At 43.7% G+C, this 20425-nt stretch overlaps 1 protein-coding gene across 1 annotated transcript in view; it reads right to left on the bottom strand.

The window, feature by feature from the left end:
- The window catches only part of LOC141074017 (uncharacterized), a 236598-nt gene that overhangs the window by 42515 nt on the left and 173658 nt on the right, over positions 1–20425 (bottom strand). Inside the window, 1 exon segment of the mRNA XM_073561532.1 lies at positions 4612–5685. Coding sequence (XP_073417633.1) covers positions 4612–5685 — 1074 coding nt within the window.

The following is a 20425-nucleotide window of genomic DNA, read 5'->3' as shown; positions in this document are numbered from 1 at the left end:
TCCTGGGATATCCCATATAGCACTGGCTGCACTTTATATCTCCTCTCTGTATCCCAGGGATGTAATGCGCTGTCAGCTCTTTATTCTCTCACTATTTATACCCTTTGCTCTGTGTCCTCTCATTATATAAGCTATTCATCTATAAGTGCACAGGATCTATTCCCCTTATACACTGATATCCAGTGATAGATCTACAATCCGGTTACATATATCTATGTATGGATTTATCTTACACTCAATAAATACGGTGCACCTATCTCATCCCCACCTTGATAGTGACGCTCTCTTAGGATACATGTTACTCTATGGTGGCACTTCTGCACATGGCCACTAGATGGAGCTACAACATCTGACATTTACCATAACAATTTCATGGAGACAAAACCCATTAAAACAATTGTAACAAATTGATTATAAAGCCAGGGTGGACCTCTCCCTTATACCCGGACAGGTAATAATTTTTATTCTATTGCTAAGCTTATTGACTATTATATGTTTGTATATCCTGTCTGGCTACTTGGATTAGGGATAAGTGCAGTCCAGAGTTCTGAAGGAGATAGCAGAAGAAATTTTTGAACCCCTCTCCATAATCTTTGAAAATACTTGGGGAACAGGAGAAGTCCCAGAAGACTGGAGAAGAGCAAATGTTGTTCCTATCTTCAAAAAGGGGAAGAAGGTGGACCCAGGCAACTATAGGCCGGTGAGTCTGACTTCTATACCAGGAAAGATCTTTGAACAAATTATTAAACAACATGTATGTCAATACCTGGATAAGAATGAAGTGATTAAACAGAGTCAGCATGGGTTTGTAACTAATAAGTCATGTCAGACTAACTTAATTTCCTTCTATGACGGTATCACTGATTGGGTGGATCAAGGAAATGCTGTAGATATAGTATATCTTGACTTCAGCAAAGCATTTGACAAAGTCTCTCATACAATCCTTATTGAAAAAATGACTAAGTATGGAATGGACAAGGCAACTGTTAGGTGGATTCATAACTGGCTTAGTGATCGGACCCAAAGAGTGGTCGTAAATGGCTGCACATCCAGTTGGAAGAATGTCTCAAGTGGGGTACCACAGGGCTCTGTCCTGGGCCCTGTATTGTTCAACATCTTTATCAACGATTTAGATGAAGGAATTGAGGGTAAACTGATTAAATTTGCTGATGACACAAAGCTAGGAGGGATAGCTAATACTAGAGAAGAGAGAGAAAGGATTCAAAAAGATATAAATAAACTGGAGAAGTGGGCAGCAACTAACAGAATGGTTTTTAACAGGGAAAAATGCAAAGTACTACATCTGGGCAATAAAAATGAAAAAAGCATATACAGAATGGGAGGAATCGGGCTAAGCAACAGCACATGTGAAAAAGACTTGGGTATACTAATAGATCACAGACTGAATATGAGTCAACAGTGTGATGCAGCAGCAAAAAAAGGCAAATGCAATTCTAGGATGTATTAACAGAAGCATACAGTCTAGATCACGTGAAGTCATTATTTCCCTCTACTCCTCTTTGGTCAGACCTCATCTGGAATATTGTGTCCAGTTTTGGGCACCACATTTTAAAAAAGACATCAACAAACTGGAGCAAGTTCAGAAAAGAGCGACCAGAATGGTGACCGGTCTGCAAACCCTGTCTTATGAGGAAAGGTTGCAGGATTTGGGAATGTTTAGTTTGCAAAAGAGAAGACTGAGAGGAGACTTAATAGCTGTCTACAAGTATCTAAAGGGCTGTCACATTGTAGAAGGATCAACTTTATTCTCATTTGCACAAGGAAAGACTAGAAGCAATGGGATGAAATTGAATGGGAGGAGACACAGATTAGATATTAGAAAAAACTTTTTGACAGTTAGAGTGATCAATGAGTGGAACAGGCTGCCAGGAGAAGTGGTGAGTTCTCCTCCAATGGAAGTCTTCAAACAGAGGCTGGACAGACATCTGACTGGGATGATTTAGCGAATCCTGCTTTGAGCAGGGGGTTGGACCAGATGGCCCAGGAGGTCCCTTCCAATTCTACGATTCTATGATTTTATGATTCAATACACCTTTGAACTATGCCATTATGGCAATGTTAAACTACCTCTATCCCTTTGGTCTTTCTTACCCTTGGTGTGTCCCATTTTTGCCCATGTGCTTTTGTGGTCAATTTGACTCTTTCCCCATTGTTTTCTTGTTTCCTGATATATCACAATAAAATTGTATTTTATATTTTCCTATATATGTGGTTTTGGACTCTTTGATCGCTTCTTTTCTCTGATATTTCTAACATTTGACATTTGCCTGAATTTTTATATCTACACATGGTTTACACAAATTATATTTTCTTGTGGTAACTCTATACTATAACATTATAAGCTGAGTATTTCTGTAATTATCTGTATGTATACATGATTGATTACCACTTCTGTCTCTGTAAAAACAATCCCCTTTAACCCCTTTCTGACCTCGGGTGTAAATGTACTTCCTCCCTTTGATGTGGGCTCCGGCAGTGAGACCACATCTTTTCCGGTACATGTCAGCTCTTTTGAGCAGCTGCCATTTGCCCCGAACAGACTCTGTCAGCGGCATTTAATGCGCACTTCCAGCAAGCGCCGGAAATTCCACCCATCGGTGACCCCATCACATGATCATGGGTCACCGATGGGTTGGCATGATAACCAGAGGTCTCCAGCAGACCTCTATGCTTGTCACTGCCGGATTGCTATGAGCGTCGCCCGCTAGGCAAAGCTGCATGGACCAGGGATCATCCTGCCAAACTCCCGCTCTCCTATTAACACGGGCAAAACGCTACTCAGACAACACAGGGTGAGGGTAACACAGTGTGGGCAATGCTTTATTGTACCACAAAACAGGCAGATAACACATAGAACAGTCCCCGCACAGTACCCAAGATGGGGCACATTACAGAGTCTCACCCTCCACTGACCCGCCGGGATAACAGCTTCTGTGACTACAGATCTTCCAGGGTCACTACCCCACCTGTGGCACACACAGAGAGGAGGTAACGACAAGTGTAGGAAGATGACAGTCCATTCATTCCATACAAGGTACAAGGCCGGTTGATCCAAAGATCACAATCTGGCTTTTCCAAACGTATCCATGGTTCAGTAATGGTCAATGGAGCAGATCTGTATTCTTCCAACCGAGGCTGAAAACCCCTAGGTTGTTTCCTATAGAATGATAGATCCGTGTCCCTTGTGATGATGTTGTGGCTGCTGTCCTGTCTCTTGTCCTTTGGATGTATAGATGTCAATATCACCGGCTTACACAAACAAAAGTCTGTTTTCTTGACAACTAGAAATCTACACTTAAATTTAAACCCAACATACAGATAACATTCTATTATTCTTCGTTTGCTAAAAATAGTCGTCTGGTTAATTAACATAGAATGCTGTATGTCTTCACAATGCCAAAAATAAAAAAGTTTTAAAAAATATTCAAAAAATATAAAAGTTCAAATCACCCCCCTTTCAAAATAAAACAATTAAAAAATCACACATACACATATTTGTTATAGCGGCGTTCAGAATCGCCCGATCTATCACTATAAAAAATAATTAACCCGATCGCTAAATGGTGTAACGAGAAAAAATGTCAAAACGCCAGAATTACTTTTTTTGGTCGCCGCCACACTGCATTAAAATGCAATAAAGGAAAGACCAAAAGATCGTATCTGCACCAAAATGGTATTCATTAAAATCATCCGCTCGGCACACAAAAAATAAGCCTTCACTCAACCTGAGATCATGAAAAATGGAGACGTGACGGGTATCGGAAAATGGTGCAATTCTTTTATACTTTACCTAATAAAGAGGAGTTATTTTTACTGATACAGTGGGTATGGAAAGTATTCACACCCCTTTATATTTTTCACTCTTTGTTTCATTGCAGCCATTTGGTAAATTCAAATCCATACTATCTATTCTTGACACGGGAGGGGCTTATAAACTTCCGAAGTATATAGTTTGAGGTCTGGGATCTGCCAATATGGGGCTAGTTTTCTGACTGTTTCGGATAACATGATACATGATTTTAGTTTTCTTTTTAATTTACTCTCGTTTGAATATAGGTCAATATTAAATAGTCTCTTGATGAGTCGTCTTTGGTGAGGACGATGAAACCCGTAGAGATGAGAGGCTTGGAGAGTGAGTGTGTACACGTCACCTCACCCTATATACTGAACTGTGGGGTACATGTTTTTTCTATTAGTCACCTTCTGACTAACCTTCAGGGGGTGAATTATGGGTACAGTTTTATATTTGGAATTAATAAGGTTTAGTTTTATCCTTTTGTCAGCAAACATGAGGAATGACAAGAGACAACCCATTTAAGAAGATTCAATTTTGGTTAAAATTATTCAAACATGAACATAAAAAAGACTTCTCCCCTATGTGACGTCTCTGATGTTTATTAACAGTTGATTTCCAAGTAAAATATTTGCCACATTAAGAAAATGAAAATGGCTTCTCCTCTGTGTGACTGCTCTGATGTCTAACAAGAAGCACTTTCTGGTTAAAACATTTCCCACATTCTGAACAGGAAATAGGCTTCTCCCCTGTGTGAGTTCTCTGGTGCTTAACACAATTTTATTTATTGCTAAAACATTACCAAAATTCTGAACAAGAAAAAGGCTTCTCCCCTGTGTGAGTTCTCTTGTGGGTAACAAAATTTGATTCATCTGCAAAACATTTCCCACATTCTGAACAAGAAAAAGGCTTCTCCCCCATGTGAGTTCTCTGGTGCTTAACACAATCTGATTTATTGCTAAAACATTTCCCACATTCTGAACATGAAAAAGGCTTCTCCCCTGTGTGAGTTCTCTGGTGGGTAACAAAATTTGATTTCTGTGCAAAACATTTCCCACATTCTAAACATGAAAAAGGCTTTTCCCCTGTGTGGATTCTCTGGTGCTTAACACAATCTGATTTATTGTTAAAACATTTCCCACATTCTGAACATGAAAAAGGCTTCTCCCCTGTGTGAATTCTCTGGTGCTTAACACAATCTGATTTATTGCTAAAACATTTCCCACATTCTGAACATGAAAAAGGCTTCTCCCCTGTGTGAGTTCTCTTGTGGGTAACAAAATTTGATTCATCTGCAAAACATTTCCCACATTCTGAACAAGAAAAAGGCTTCTCCCCCGTGTGAGTTCTCTGGTGCTTAACACAATCTGATTTATTGCTAAAACATTTCCCACATTCTGAACAGGAAAAAGGCTTGTCCCCTGTGTGAGTTCTCCGGTGGGTAACAAAATTTGATTTCTGTGCAAAACATTTCCCACATTCTAAACATGAAAAAGGCTTCTCCCCTGTGTGGATTCTCTGGTGCTTAGCACAATCTGATTTATTGTTAAAACATTTCCCACATTCTGAACAGGAAAAAGGCTTCTCCCCTGTGTGAGTTCTTTGGTGGATAACAAAAATTGATTTCTGTGCAAAATATTTCCCACATTCTGAACATGAAAATGGCTTCTTTGCTTTAGGAGCAGTTTGTTTTTTATTGCCTCTTTGGCGAATTTGATTTTCCTTAGTAGTCGGATCTTTGCTGTAAATGGATGATGATATATCTGGAGTAATGGCATTCACTTCAGTTGTATCTTGTAGGATCTCAAGATCATCAGATTTAAAAATTGAAGATGTCATCTGTCCCTCTGATCTCCTGGTACAGTCATCTGCTAAGATAAAAAAAACATTTTTTTAAATAAAATATCCTTTTTTTATATTATATTATATTTATATTTTTGAACATTTCTACTTAAACTGTCCATAAAAATGGGAAGCTATGTAAAAAACTTTAATTATTTACCAAGACAATGACAGTTCACAGTCTAATAGAAAACCTTGTTGGATGAACCAGTAGTGTGTGGTGTTCAACTGTTTGTTCATTCTGCCTCCCAAATATCGAATAAAAAGAAACCAATCAATGTTATGTAGGCGAAAATAACACCAATTCTCATCTCACAAAAAACAAGTCCCCACTCAGGTCCATCATCTGTCAATGGAAAAACAGAGGGTCCCGCACTATTAGTGGCTCAAAGGCTGTTGAAAAGCAACAAGGTTTCTATAAACCAATCCAGCAAAATCCGCTCTCACTTCGGAGTCTTGCAGTGTGCGCAAACAACATTTAGGATCCCTGTATTTAGTAATATTATAGTGAGAAGAATCCACTTAATTTTTGGTGTGTGTCTCCTGGAGCACAATCTGGGCACTATGTGCTGGGTAATAAAATGGCAAATGTGTAATTTTCACTCTCCAACATCCACTGTGTGTTAATTTCCGGAAAGTGGCCAATGGAGTCAAAATATTCACTCCTCCTAAGGATTATAACCCTCAGTGAATTAATTTATAAAATGGAATCACTTTATGGGGATTTCTACTATTCTGGTTTTCTGTCATTTAGTCATATTAGGGCTTCTGCATATGGTGTGTCCAATCTCATCTGGGATCTGTTCCTGCTGTCCAGTTGGAGTAATCTGCTCCCTACTCCAGCCAATTGGAAAGTACTATAGTGAGAAGAATCCACTTAATATTTGGTGTGTGTCTCCTGGCGCACAATCTGGGCACTATGTGCTGGGTAATAAAATGGCAAATGTGTAATTTTTCACTCTCCAAGATCCACTGTGTTAATTTCCAGAAAGTGGCTTTGGATTATAACTGTCACGATCCTGTCAGCGTCGGCAACTGCCACGGCTGAGCAGGCTGACTTACCCACACTGCGGGAGAGAACGGGGCCCAACATGGTAATGAAGGTTTAAACAGACAGGACCTGAGGCACGGAAAATAGTAAGGAGTACCAGAACCTACGATCAAATGATGGTAGGGGGCGGGGCTTAGCGTCCTACAACTGCAGATGATGTGATGTACCTACTGCAGGAATACTTTAGTAGAGGAAAGGAAAACGCAGGTCAGACAAGCAGAAGTCATACACGAGAGGGCGGTGCGGTACCAAAGGGACGAGCAGAGAATAGTCAAGTCACAAGCCGAGAGTCATACACGAGAGAGAGGTGCGGTACAAAAGGGACAGGCAGAACTCGTAACAGGGACAGAACCGGATCAAAACCAAACAAGCAACAAGTTATCAGGCACAAGGCATACGTACACAAGGGGTCAACTAACTCAGCCGAGGGCAGGAGTATAACTGACACCGGACCTAGGTCAAGTGAGCATTAAATAACCGCCCTCTGCCAGAGAGAGGCAGAAACAATTAACCCCCTGTCTGACCAGGACGGGCCAAAGCGAAACCCCGTCATGGATCATGACAGTACCCTCCTCTCAATGGGGGGGCCACTGGACCCCCAGGTCTCTCAGGATACTTGGCGTGAAAGGCCCGGACCAACTGATCCGCATGAACCGACCGAGCAGGAACCCACGACTGTTCTTCAGGACCATAGCCTTTCCAATGTACCAGATACTGAAGGGCACGACGGACCAACCTAGAGTCGACAATTCATTCCACCTCGCACTCAGACTGCCCGTCTACCAAAACAGGTGGCGGGGAAGCTGATGATCCCTCCCCACCGGACCTCACAGGTTTCAAAAGGGCCCTATGGAAAACATTGGGAATCCGTAGAGATGGCGGGAGACGCAACCGAAAAGCCACCGGGTTAACCGCTTCTATAATTTCATAGGGACCAATAAATTTAGGTCCAAGCTTCGCAGAGGGGACCTAGAGCCTTATATTCTTGGTAGATAACCATACCTTATCCCCAATCTGAAACACCGGTCCCACGGATCATTTTTTGTCTGCAAAAAATTTAAATTTATCCTGGGCCTTCGCAATGTTACTCTGGACCTCCCGCCATACCTCCCCCAACCGCTGGAGTCTCATCCGTCCCAGGACACCCAGAGTTCAAACGGGAAAATTCTCCAAAATGTGGATGAAACCCATAATTGCAGAAAAAGGGAGATGTACCCGTAGACTGGTTAATGCGGTTGTTAAACGCAAACTCGGCCAACGGTAACACAGAACAGCAATCATCCTGTCAGGCTGAGGTCAAGCAATGCAGAATTTGCTCCAGAGACTGATTGGTCCTCTCGGTCTGCCCATTAGTCTCTGGATGATAAGCGGATGAAAATGACAGACCAATACCCAACCTCTTACAAAAAGCCCTCCAAAATCTGGAAACAAATTGCACTCGTCTTTCAGACACCACATTCAAGGGTACCCCATGCAACCGCACCACATGCTCAACAAACAATCTGGACAATGTTTCCGCATTAGGTAGAGCTGCCAAAGGTACAAAATGTGCCTGCTTACTAAACCTGTCCACCACAACCTAAGCGACGGTATTACCCTTGGAGGGGGGAAGGTTGGTGATGAAATCCATGGACAAATGCGTCCATGGTCTCTCAGGAATTGGCAGTGGTACCAATTCCCCGGCCGGTTATGGGTGGTTTTTGCACGGGCACAAACATCACATGCAGACACATATTCCCCAACATCAGAGGCTAAAGAAGACCACCAAAATACTCTAGCAATGGCCTTCTGGGTAGCCAAGATCCCTGAATGTCCACCCAGAACTGAGTCATGGAACTCCCGGAGGACCTTGAGACGAAACTGAGCTGGCACAAAAAGTTTATCCACCGGCTTAGCCGGAGGTGCAAGAGACTGGCCTTCCCAAATCTCCCATTCCAACATATTAGAGACACCTGCCACCACCACCCCAGGCTGAAGAATGGAGGATGGAGGTTCGGGGGGGACACCGGATCTAGACTGCGTGACAAGGCATCAGCTCTGACATTTTTGGATCCTGGCTGAAAAGTGATCGAGAAGTTGAATTGGGAAAAAAAGTGACCATCTAGCCTGTCTGGGAGTCAACCTTTTAGCTGACTCAGTGTAAGCTAGGATTTTGTGATCCGTAATTACGGTTATAGGATGGACAGCCCCCTCCAAAAAATGCCTCCATTCTTCAAAGGCCAACTTTACGACCAGAAGTTCTCGATTCCCAACATCATAGTTCCTCTCCGTGGGGGAGAATTTCTTCGAGAAAAAGGCGCAAGGTCTCAAATTGGTCAAAGTGGCGGGTCCCTGGGACAATACCGCCCCCACCCCCACCTCTGAGGCATCTACCTCAACAATAAATGGTTCAGATGGGTCCGGTTGAATAAGAACCGGAGCAGACATGAAACATTTTTTCAAAAACTGAAACGCCGCTATCGCTGCGGCTGACCAATTCTTGATATCGGCCCCCTTTTGAGTCATGTCTGTGAGGGGTTTAACCACCTGTGAGAACCCCCTTATAAACTTGCGATAATAATTGGCAAATCCTAGGAAATGCTGCAGAGCCTTCAAATCACAAGGTTGAACCCACTCGACAATGACCTGCACCTTATTAGGATCCATGCGAAACCCTTCAGCAGACACAATGAACCTCAGAAAAGACAGCTCCTGAACAAAAAATAAACATTTCTCCAGTTTAGCAAAGAGACAGTTCTCCTGAAGTCTTTGGAGAACTGCCTGAACATGACCAATGTGAGCCTGTTTATCAGGAGAGTAGATCAATATGTCATCCAAATACACCACCATAAACCATCCAATATAATCAGAGAACACATGATTTATGAAATTTTGGAAGACCGCTGGAGCATTGGTCAGACCGAAAGGCATGACCAAATTTTCAAACAACCCTTCAGTAGTGAGAAAAGCAGTTTTCCACTCATCTCCATCTTGGACTCGGATAAGGTTATACGCTCCCCGTAGATCTAATTTCGAAAACCATTTAGCTCCGGACAACTGGTTGTATAAATTAGGAATAAGTGGGAGGGGATACGTATTTCTCACATTTATCTTATTTAACTCACGAAAATCGAGGCATGGGCGTAAACCACCGTTTTTTTTCTTTACAAAAAAGAACCCCGCCGCCACGGTAGAAACAGAAGGACGAATGTGTCCCTTACGGAGACTCTCGGAAATGTATTCCTTCATCGCAGCCCGTTCTGGACCCGAAAGGTTATACAAGCGGGCCTTGGACAATTTAGCACCTGGAACCAGGTCAATGGCACAATCAAAAGGGCGGTGTGGTCGTAAAACCTCAGCCCCCTTTTCGGAGAAAAGGTCCGTATAGTCTTTTAGGCACTCCGGAATACCTTCAAGACCCACGGACGACACAAGACACAGTAACCAGACATTTTTCAGAACAATAGGGACCCCATTTAACAATGTCCCGAGATTCCCAATTAATCACAGGATTATGTAATTGTAACCAGGGGAACCCCAACACCAGTCCTGCAGGCAGGTTGTCCATAACAAAACCTGAAATATGTTCCTGGTGTAAGGAACTCACTTTAAGGAGAAACTCATCTGTACAGAATATGACGTCATTTTTAGCCAGTGGTGTTTTGTTAATGGCAACAACGTGGATAGGAGTCTCCAGCCTAACTGTCCCTAACTTACACCTGGACATCAAGTAAGAGTCAATAAAGTTCAACGACGATCCGCAATCCACGAAAGCAGAAGTGGGTGTGGAGACACTCCCACAACAAAGTTCCACTTGCAATAACATTTTTGAAAATGGAGAAAAAGGTACTTGAGAGCCTGAGTGACCTCCACGACAATCACCGGGGCTCAGTCGCTTGCAGGTTGGTGGACAAGAAGGGCAATCCTTTTTCCAATGTCCGGAATCCCACAGAAAAAAAAGCACTTTCCCAAGTGCCGTTGTCTCTTTCCTTTCTCCTTGAAGTCGATGGTTCCCATCTCCATGGTTTCCAATGTAAGACTGGCTCCCCTTCCTTGAGAAAATAATGGGGTTTCAACCTGCATCATTCCCCTGGCCCGTAGCCTGCGATCCATTCAGACGGCTTGTGTCATAGCCTCCTCCAGGGAATCAGGCGGAGGGTGGAGAACCAAGGCATCTTTCAGATGTTCAGACAGGCCTCTATGGAACAAACCCTGGAGGGCGGCATCATTCCAGCAGACCTCAGCAGCCCAGCATCTGAACTCTGAGCAGAACCACTCGGCTGAGTGCTTCCCCTGACACACGCTCATCACCCTGTCCTCAGCCATACGCATCCGATCAGGCTCATCATAAAAATGCCCCAAGGCCTCAAAAAAATTCATCCACAGTCATGCGCTCAGGGGCAGTGGTAGGAAGGGAAAAAGCCCAAGCCTGGGGAGCACCCCTTAACAGAGATATAATGACCCCCACTCTCTGACTTTCATCCCCAGAAGAGTTTGGTCTCAATGAAAAAAAAAAACTTACAGCCCTCCTTGAACATTTTGAATTCCCTTTTATCTCCAGAAAAAGAATCCGGTAACTTAACCGGAGATTCAGGGGAAATTACTGTAACCTCCCGAGCCCCTGATGACAAAACCCACTGCACAGTGTCAGCGATCAGCTGCTGAGACTGAGCCAGGGCTAGTTGTTACCCCAGGAGTCTCTGAGACATCTGAGTCAGGTGCTGTAACTGCTCAAAAAGAGCATGCATAGGATCCATTACACACATAGGAGAAAGGGAGCAGAGAAAAAAAATGGTAACGGTCAGTTATAATGTCAGGATCCTGTCAGCGTCGGCAACTGCCACGGCTGAGCAGGCTGACTTACCCACACTGTGGGAGAGCACGGGGACCAACACGGGAATGAAGGTTTAAACAGACAGGACCTGAGGCACGGAAAATAGTAAGGAGTACCAGGACCTACGATCATGTGACGGTAGGGGGCGGGGCTTAGCGTCCTAATACTGCAGATGATGTGCTGTACCTACTGCAGGAATACTTTAGAAGAGGAAAGAAAAATGCAGGTCAGACAAGCAGAAGTCTTACATGAGAGGGTGGTGCGGTACCAAAGGGACGAGCAGAGAATAGTCAAGTTACAAGACGAGAGTCACACATGAGAGAGAGGTGCGGTACAAAAGGGACAGGCAGAACTCGTAACAGGGACAGAACCGGATCAAAACCAAACAAGCAACAAGTTATCAGGCACAAGGCACACGTACACAAGGGGTCAACTAACTCAGCCGAGGGCAGGAGTATAACTGACACCGGACCTAGGTCAAGTGAGCATTAAATAGCCGCCCTCTGCCAGAGAGAGGCAGAAACAATTAACCCTGTCTGACCAGGACGGGCCAAAGCGAAATCCTGTCCTGGATCATGACAATAACCCTCAGTAAATTAATTTATCAAATGGAATCACTTTATGGGGATTTCTACTATTCTGGTTTTTGGTCATTTAGTTATATTAGAGCTTCTGCATATGATGTGTCCAATCTCATCTGGGATCTGTTCCTGCTGTCCAGCTGGAGTAATCTGCTCCCTACTTCAGCCAATTGGAAAGTACCACACTCTACTAAAGCTCAAAGCACATGGCATGGCCAGAATCTGCCAAATACAGCGCTGTTCTCCTCTGGTTCAGTCCTATGTGCTCAGCTTGCGGCTTGTGTATTTGTTTCCTGTTGTGACCGTGGCTCGTTTACTGACTACTCTTGTGTCTTATGATTCTGTATTCTGTCCTTCTGGTTCTGACCCAGCTACCTGACTATTCTTCTTGCCATCTAACACCACAGAATAGCAGGTAACACCATGGTCCAAGCCTAGGGGTCCCTGTGTAAGTCCAGATTCATGTAATGGCATTAAAGGGCAATGAGCAAGGCAATCCTTGGGATATGGAAAGCAGAGAAGATAGAGCCAAGCAGGTTCATGGAGGACATCTTTTGAGCTGCCAGGTGACCATGAACAGTGCTCCCAATATATTGTGTCTGCAAACTATTCCAGCTAGATCTGCATTCAAGTAGCTAAATGGCGCTCCTTCCCTTCTGAACACTGCCATGTGCCCAGACAGTAGTGTACAACCGTACAGTGCGAAGCTGGAAAATAATTTGTAAGATCCATTTGTTTTATATTATCCTTTGTGAAGAATTCTAAAGTTACCACCACATAAAGTGACACACGTCAGATATTAATAATGGGGCCTGATTAGGAACTACTAAAATGATCAAACTCCACAGTCTCCATCAGTAATAAATGAGTAACTAGTGGTGAAACCTCTCTGGGGTAATTAGAGTATGGGTCTCGGAGACTTCACAATCTATACTATCGTAAGCTCCAATATTTTCTGTCAGATGAGTTTCAAGAAGAAATATTAGGAATTTAAAGAGAACTGTGTATAAGGCCGGGTCACACGTCCTGATACTTCCAGTACCGATTTTTCTGGTCCATGTGCATAATACTTGGGCACATGTCTGACAACAGTGTGCAGCATCAGTACCACATGTACAGCCGGCAAGGAATAAGCACTACAGTAAGTGCTGTTCCCCGGTGGCAGGTGCTGAGGACGCTCTCATCATTCTCCCCTGCTCTGCCGGCGGGGGGAATGATGAGAGTTATATTAAGGTTAGAATGATGACAGCAGGTGGAGGCTTTTGGGAGTATTACTCTCATCATCCTACACCTGCTGCTAAGAACAGTGACAGCAGGGGAGGATGATGGGAGTATTCCTCACCCGCAACTTGCGCTATAACTAAATAAATAAATGAAAAAACGGCGTGGGTCTCACTGTATTTTCAATAACCAGTCTGACAAAATTCACAACTGGGGGCTGCAACCCTCAGCTGTCAGTTTCAGCAAGACTGGTTATCAAGAATAGAGGGGTCCCCACACTGTTTTTTTAATTATTTAAATAAATAATTTAAAACAACGGCGTGTGTCCCCCCCATTTTTGACAACCAGCCTTGCTAAAGCTGAAAACTGGGGGCTTGTATTCTCAGACTTGTAAGGGGCCATGGATATTGACCCCCCCCAGCCTAAAAAAAGCAGCCCGCAGCTGCCCAGAAAAGGCACATCTATTAGATGCGCCAATTCGTGCCCTTTTCCCGGCTCTTCCCACTTGCCCTGTAGTGTTGGCAAGTGGGGTTCATATTTGTGGGGTTGATGTCACCCTTGTATTGCCAGGTGACATCAAGCCCACGGCTTAGTAATGTAGAGGTGTCTATAAGACACCTATCCATTACTAATATTATAGTTATATGGTAAATAAAGACACAGCCAGAATAAAGTCTTTTATTAGAAATAAAACAAAACACAGTTTTCGTTTTTTATTTAAAGATAACAGAGAATTCTCACGGTGATCTGCTGTGAAGTCACTTAGCTTGAACTGTGGTGACCTCATCAATGACTTTTTCCCACTGTCCTGAGGTCACTGCGGTTCAGCCTGGCTGGAAACCTCGATGATGTCACTGCTGGTCAATGATGCTGCGCTTGCTCATTCACCAGTGGCTCTCAGCCTGGACAGTTGCATCTTGGCACAGTCCTGGTTGAAAACTAATTATCCCCCAGACATAGATTACGGCGTGGGACAGAACGACAGACAGGAATGGTATATTGTTTTTTTTTTATTTTTAATACAGGAGAACGAGGTCTTCGGTGGAAATAGGCGTTAGATGAGTATAACTGTGTTTGTTATTTTTAATTAAAAAAGAAAAACCGTTTTATTTCTAATAAAAGACATTATTCTGGCTGTGTCTTTATTTACCATGTAACTATGAGGATAGTAATGGATAGACACCTCTCCATTACTAAGCTGTGGGCTTGATGTCACCTGACAATAAAAATGTGACATCAACCCCTCAAATATGAACCCCACTTGCCACTGCTACAGGGCAAGTGGGAAGACCTGGGAAAACCATCGGAATTGGCGCATCTAATAGATGTGCCTTTTCTGGGCAGGTGAGGGCTGGTTGTTTAATCTGTATTTGTAGTTTTCAGTTAATGAGATTCTCGTGCTTCGGGGTGGGGTGTGGAAGTGGCTGTGGGCGGGGCCTTATGTGTTGCTCTGTGTAAATATTCATCTGTATTGGCTTATGACACTGATCCTTCAGTGACCTGCCCCCTATTTTACATAAAAAATTACATCCAGAAAAATGTCACTGGCGATGGCGGCACCTGCGCAGTAGCATCTATAAGTAAGAGATAGATGTTACTGGACAGGCACCGCCAATGTCATATGCAAATTTTTTCTAAGCCTCACAATAGCCATAGTATTATAGGCTGTTATGAATGTGTCACCGAGGAGGACAACAAAAAGCTAAGTCGCAGAAAACAAGAGAGGTTGGTAACTATGCAGATTGCAGATCCCTGATCCTAGCCACACAACTAGCAGTAGCAGTGGAGCGTTCCTACGATGATCCAGACGCCTCGTCACCGCCGGAGGACTACATAAGCCTAAAGCAAGAAAAGGGGAAAACTAACTGCCCCAGAGCAGACCCCAAAGGAATAGACAGCCCCCACACATGTATTGACGGTGAAACAAGATGAAAACACAAACACAGGCAGGAAAATAGGCTGAGCAAACGATGGGGCCCAAACTAACTATAAAGGATAGGAAAGGAAAGACACTGTCTGCAATCTGCCAAAAACCCTACAAAAATAATGTCCAAAACTTCTGATAACAAAATTAACCCAGAAGTCACTAGACTTCTCCCACTATATCAGCACTCTGAAATATTCTGAGACAGAGCAAAAAGAGGCCAATCTAATAAGGGACTAAAAAGCAAGTTGGCAAATACAGATAAATAGTAGAAATTCAGCACAGCCCCAGCCGGGACTGGCTGAACACACAAAAAACTGAATAGACCAACAAAATAAAGTGTGAACATTAGCAAAAACACTTAGCTTGAAAAGGCTGGAACAGAGCTGAAAACCAAAACCTGGAAAGCAGAAGCCATCACCAGCACAGACTAGGGCGTCAGCTGTCTTAAATCCAGTCTGATTCCTGAGGTCCAATTGTCATCCTCATTATCAGGTGGCAGATCTCTACTGATTAAATCAGCATCACTACCTCCTGTTACCACCAGAGGGAGTCTGGAAGGAGAACTCACTGCTGGTGGACCAGAGAATGAACTCACAACAGTACCCCCCTTGAGGAGGGGTCACCAAACCCTCATCCACGCCACCAGGCCGATCAGGATGGGCCTGGTGAAAAGCATGAACCAATCTATTGGCATGAATATCAGAGGCAGAGACCCAAGAATTATCCTCCTGGCCATAACCCTTCCATTTGACCAAATACTGGAGTCTCCATCTAACCAAACGAGAATCCAATATTTTCTCTACCTCATATTCCATATTGCCTTTAACCAATACAGGGTCAGGAGGTGCTGCCATAGGAACCACAGGCTCAACAAACCTCTTCAACAGTGATTTATGAAATACGTTATGGATCTTGAACGTAACTGGAAGAGCCAATCGAAAAGAAACAGGATTAAGAATCTCCAAAATTTTATAAGGTCCAATAAATCTTGGCTTAAATTTTGGAGATGCAACCTTCATAGGAATATTCTTAGACGACAACCAAACTATATCACCCACTTTAAACCGGGACCAATGGTCCTACGTCGATTGGAAAATCGCTGGGCCTTTTCCTGAGAGAGTGACAACTTATCCACTACTTGGTCCCATATCTGCTGCATTCTCTCAACCACAGTGTCCACACCTGGGCAGGACGAAGCGTCCACTTGCCCTGAAGAGAATCGAGGATGAAACCCAAAACTACAGAAAAAGGGTGACATCAAAGTGGCAGAACTAGCTCTATTGTTCAGCGTGAATTCGGCCAAGGGCAAAAATGAAACCCAATCATCCTGATCGGCAGATATAAAACATCTTAAATAAGACTCCAAGGTCTGGTTTATTCTCTCAGTCTGCCCATTAGTCTGGGGATGAAACGCTGAGAAGGATAACTGAATTCCCAGATTGGAACAAAAGGCTTTCCAGAATCTGGAAACAAACTGGACTCCTCTGTCCGACACAATGTTCTCAGGAATCCCATGTAACCGAACCACCTGTTGTAAAAACAAGGGCACCAACTCAGCAGAAGATGGCAACTTTGGGAGTGGTACAAGATGGACCATCTTCGAAAATCTATCACAAATCACCCAGATAACAGTCATTCTCTGAGAAACAGGAAGATCAGAAATAAAATCCATTGAGATATGGGTCCATGGCCTCTTGGGCAATGGCAGGGGCATCAGCAACCCACTAGAACAGGGTTTAGACCGAGAACAAGTCCCACAGGACTGCACAAAATTCCTGACATCACGAGATAAGGCGGGCCACCAAAAAGACCAACTCACCAAATCTCTGGTACCAAAAATACCTGGATGACCAGCCAATGCGGAGCAATGAACTTCAGACATCACTCTCTTTCTCCACTGGTCAGGAACATACAATTTTCCCATAGGGCAACGCTCAGGTTTATCCTCCTGAAATTCCTCCAGGGTGCGTCTCAAATTGGGCGAAATGGCAGAAAGAACTACCCCCTCACCTAGGATGGTAGTAGGCTCAGTCACATTAAGAGAATCAGCAAAGAAACTCCTAGAAAGAGCGTCTGCCTTAACATTCTTAGTGCCCGGAAGAAAAGAGACCACAAAATTAAAACGCGTGAAAAACAAGGCCCATCTAGCCTGTCTAGGATTCAAGCATTTGGCCGACTCCAGATAAATCAAATTCTTGTGATCGGTGAGGACCACAACTTGATATCTAGCTCCCTCTAACCAATGTCTCCACTCCTCAAATGCCCACTTCATGGCCAACAATTCCCGATTCCCCACGTCATAGTTGTGTTCAGATGGGGAGAACTTAGGAGAAAAGAAGGCACAAGGATTCATCTTAGAAGTCACAGGGTCTTTTTGGGACAACACAGCTCCTGCACCAATCTCAGAAGCATCTACCTCCACCTGAAATGGAAGTGAGACATGAGGTTGCCGTAAAACTGGAGCTGAAGTAAATCTCTGCTTAAGCTCCTGAAATGCTGAGACAGCCTCAGCAGACTAATTCAGCACATCAGCGCCCTTCTTGGTCAGATCAGTCAGTGGTTTGACAATACCAGAAAAATTACCTATAAATTTACGATAGAAATTAGCAAAACCCAAAAACTTCTGGAGAGCCTTCAAAGAAGTAGGCTGAACCCAATCATAAATGGCCTGTACCTTGGCCGGGTCCATTTCAATAGTCGACGGAGACAAGATAAATCCCAAAAATGAAATCCTCTGTACACCAAAGAGGCATTTCAATCCCTTAACAAACAGGGAATTCTCCCTCAAAATCCAGAACACAGTCCGGACATGTTCCACATGAGAATGCCAATCACTAGAAAAGATCAATATATGATCCAGATAGATGATCAAAAACTTATCCACAAGGTCTCGGAAAATATCATTCATAAAGGACTGGAAGACAGAAGGGGCATTAGTGAGCCCAAAAGGCATCACCAGGTACTCAAAATGTCCCTCCGGAGTATTAAACGCCATCTTCCATTCATCCCTGTGCTTGATGCTAATAAGATATTACGCCCCCCTGAGGTCAAGCTTAATAAACCAGCAGGCACTCTTAACTCTGGGAAATACATCAGACATCAGAGGTAACGGGTACTGATATTTAACCGTCATCTTGTTAAGGGAACGATAATCAATACACGGTCTTAATGAACCATCTTTCTTGGCCACAAAAAACCCCAGTACCTAAAGGTGACGAGGATAGTCTAATATGACCCTTCTCCAACGACTCCTTAATATAGGATCACATAGCATCGTGTTCGGGTACTGATAAGTTGAAAAGCCGACCCTTGGGAAATTTACACCCAGGCATCAACTCAATTGCACAGTCATAACTCCTATGAGGAGGCAAAAACGCAGACTTACTCTCACTAAATACATCAGAAAAATCGGCCAGATAATCAGGAATATCATGAGACTGAGGAGAGGTGAAGAAAACAGGAGCGTCCCTAAGCACATATTGACAGCCCCAACTCACCACAGACCCAGATTTCCAATCCAAAACAGGATTATGAGTTTGCAACCTGGGAAAACCCAGAACAATAGTGGCATGAAAATAATGCAGCACCAGAAATTTACAATTTTCTTGGTGGTCTGGGGCAACTCGCATTATCACCTGGGTCAAAAACTGAGGTTTATTCTCCGCCAAAGGAGTAGCAGCAATACCCCTCAAAGGAATAGGCGTCCGCAGAGGCGTCATGGAGAAACCACAACGTTTAGCAAAGTCCAAATCCATCAGATTCAACGCTGCTCCAGAATCCACAAAAGCCTTAGTGGAAAACATGGATAAGGAGCAGATCAGAGTAATTGCCAAAAGGAACTTAGGTTGTACACCACCCACAGCAAATGTGTGTGCAAAACGTTTCTCTCATTTAGGGCAGACAGAAATAGTATGAGAGGCGTCTCCACAGAAAAAACACAGCTTATTACGCCTTCTAAATTCCTGACATTGCGCCCTAGACAAAACCCCATCACATTGCATAGGTTCAGACATTTGTTCAAAAGGTGGCAGCGCCTCCCGTTTAGTTTTACGTTCACGTAAACGCCGATCAACTTGAATGGCTAATGACATAGAATCATCCAGACCAGAGGGAACAGGAAATCCCACCATAACATCTTTTACGGTCTCTGATAAACCCTTCTGAAATAGAGCTGCCAATGCACTATCATTCCATGCAGTGAGGACCGCCCACTTTCTTAATTTTTGACAGTATAACTCTGCAGAATCCTGACCCTGGTTTAATGCCAACAGGGTTCTCTCAGCTTGATCAACAGCATTAGGTTCATCATACAACAACCCCAAGGCTTGAAAAAATGCATCCACATTAGTCAAAATAGGATTTTCAGGTGTCAGAGAAAAAGCCCAATCCTGGGGATCGCCGCGCAGCAAGGAGATGACAATTTTAACCTGCTGCACAGAGCTCCCCGATGAGTTAGGCTTCAAGGCAAGAAATAATTTACAGTTATTCTTAAAATTCAAAAATTTAGACCGATCCCCAGAAAACACATCAGGAGTGGGGAATTTAGGTTCAGCAGCATGTGACTGAATGAGGTAAGTGGAAATTCCCTGCACTTCAGCAGCAAGTTGCTCCACACGATCAGTCAATTGCTTAATCTCCATTAGGAAAAAAAAAAATCCTACGGCCCCAGAAAAAAAAAAGTTGAAAAAATATATATATAAAAAAATTCTGACACTTTTTTTTTCTTTCTTTTTTTTAAACAATTTTTTCCTGCTTTTGAGTACCCTAGAATCTGCGGTATGTGTTATGATGAGTCACCAAAGGAGGAAAAAACAAAATACCAGCCAAGTCCAGAAAAACCAGAGAGGTTGGCAGCTATCGGATTGCAGACCCCTGAACCTATCCACAACAACTAGCAGTAGCCGTGGGGGGTTCCTACGGTGCCTTAGACCCCTCGTGTCATGTCGGACGCTGTTCACACCACAGCATCCGGCAGGCAGAGGTAGTTCCACCTCCAGCCACTATAGCCTCAGTGGCGCCGGCCTGATCTTCAGGCTCTCGGGGGTTAATCCTGCTGGAGACCAGGTTGGATGGTTAGTCACGCCCACGGTCTTTAAATAGTCATGCTGGCCTATGGGCGTCGCCGATTATAGCTTGTGTTTCATACCAAGTGGTTCCGGTCTGGAGTGGAGGTGTT

The sequence above is a fragment of the Dendrobates tinctorius genome, unplaced genomic scaffold (genome assembly GCF_039654945.1).
Source record: "Dendrobates tinctorius isolate UK_male_01 unplaced genomic scaffold, ASM3965494v1 ptg000322l, whole genome shotgun sequence".
Classification (NCBI taxonomy): Eukaryota; Metazoa; Chordata; class Amphibia; order Anura; family Dendrobatidae; genus Dendrobates; species Dendrobates tinctorius.
This window is presented reverse-complemented; position numbering and strand designations above follow the sequence as displayed.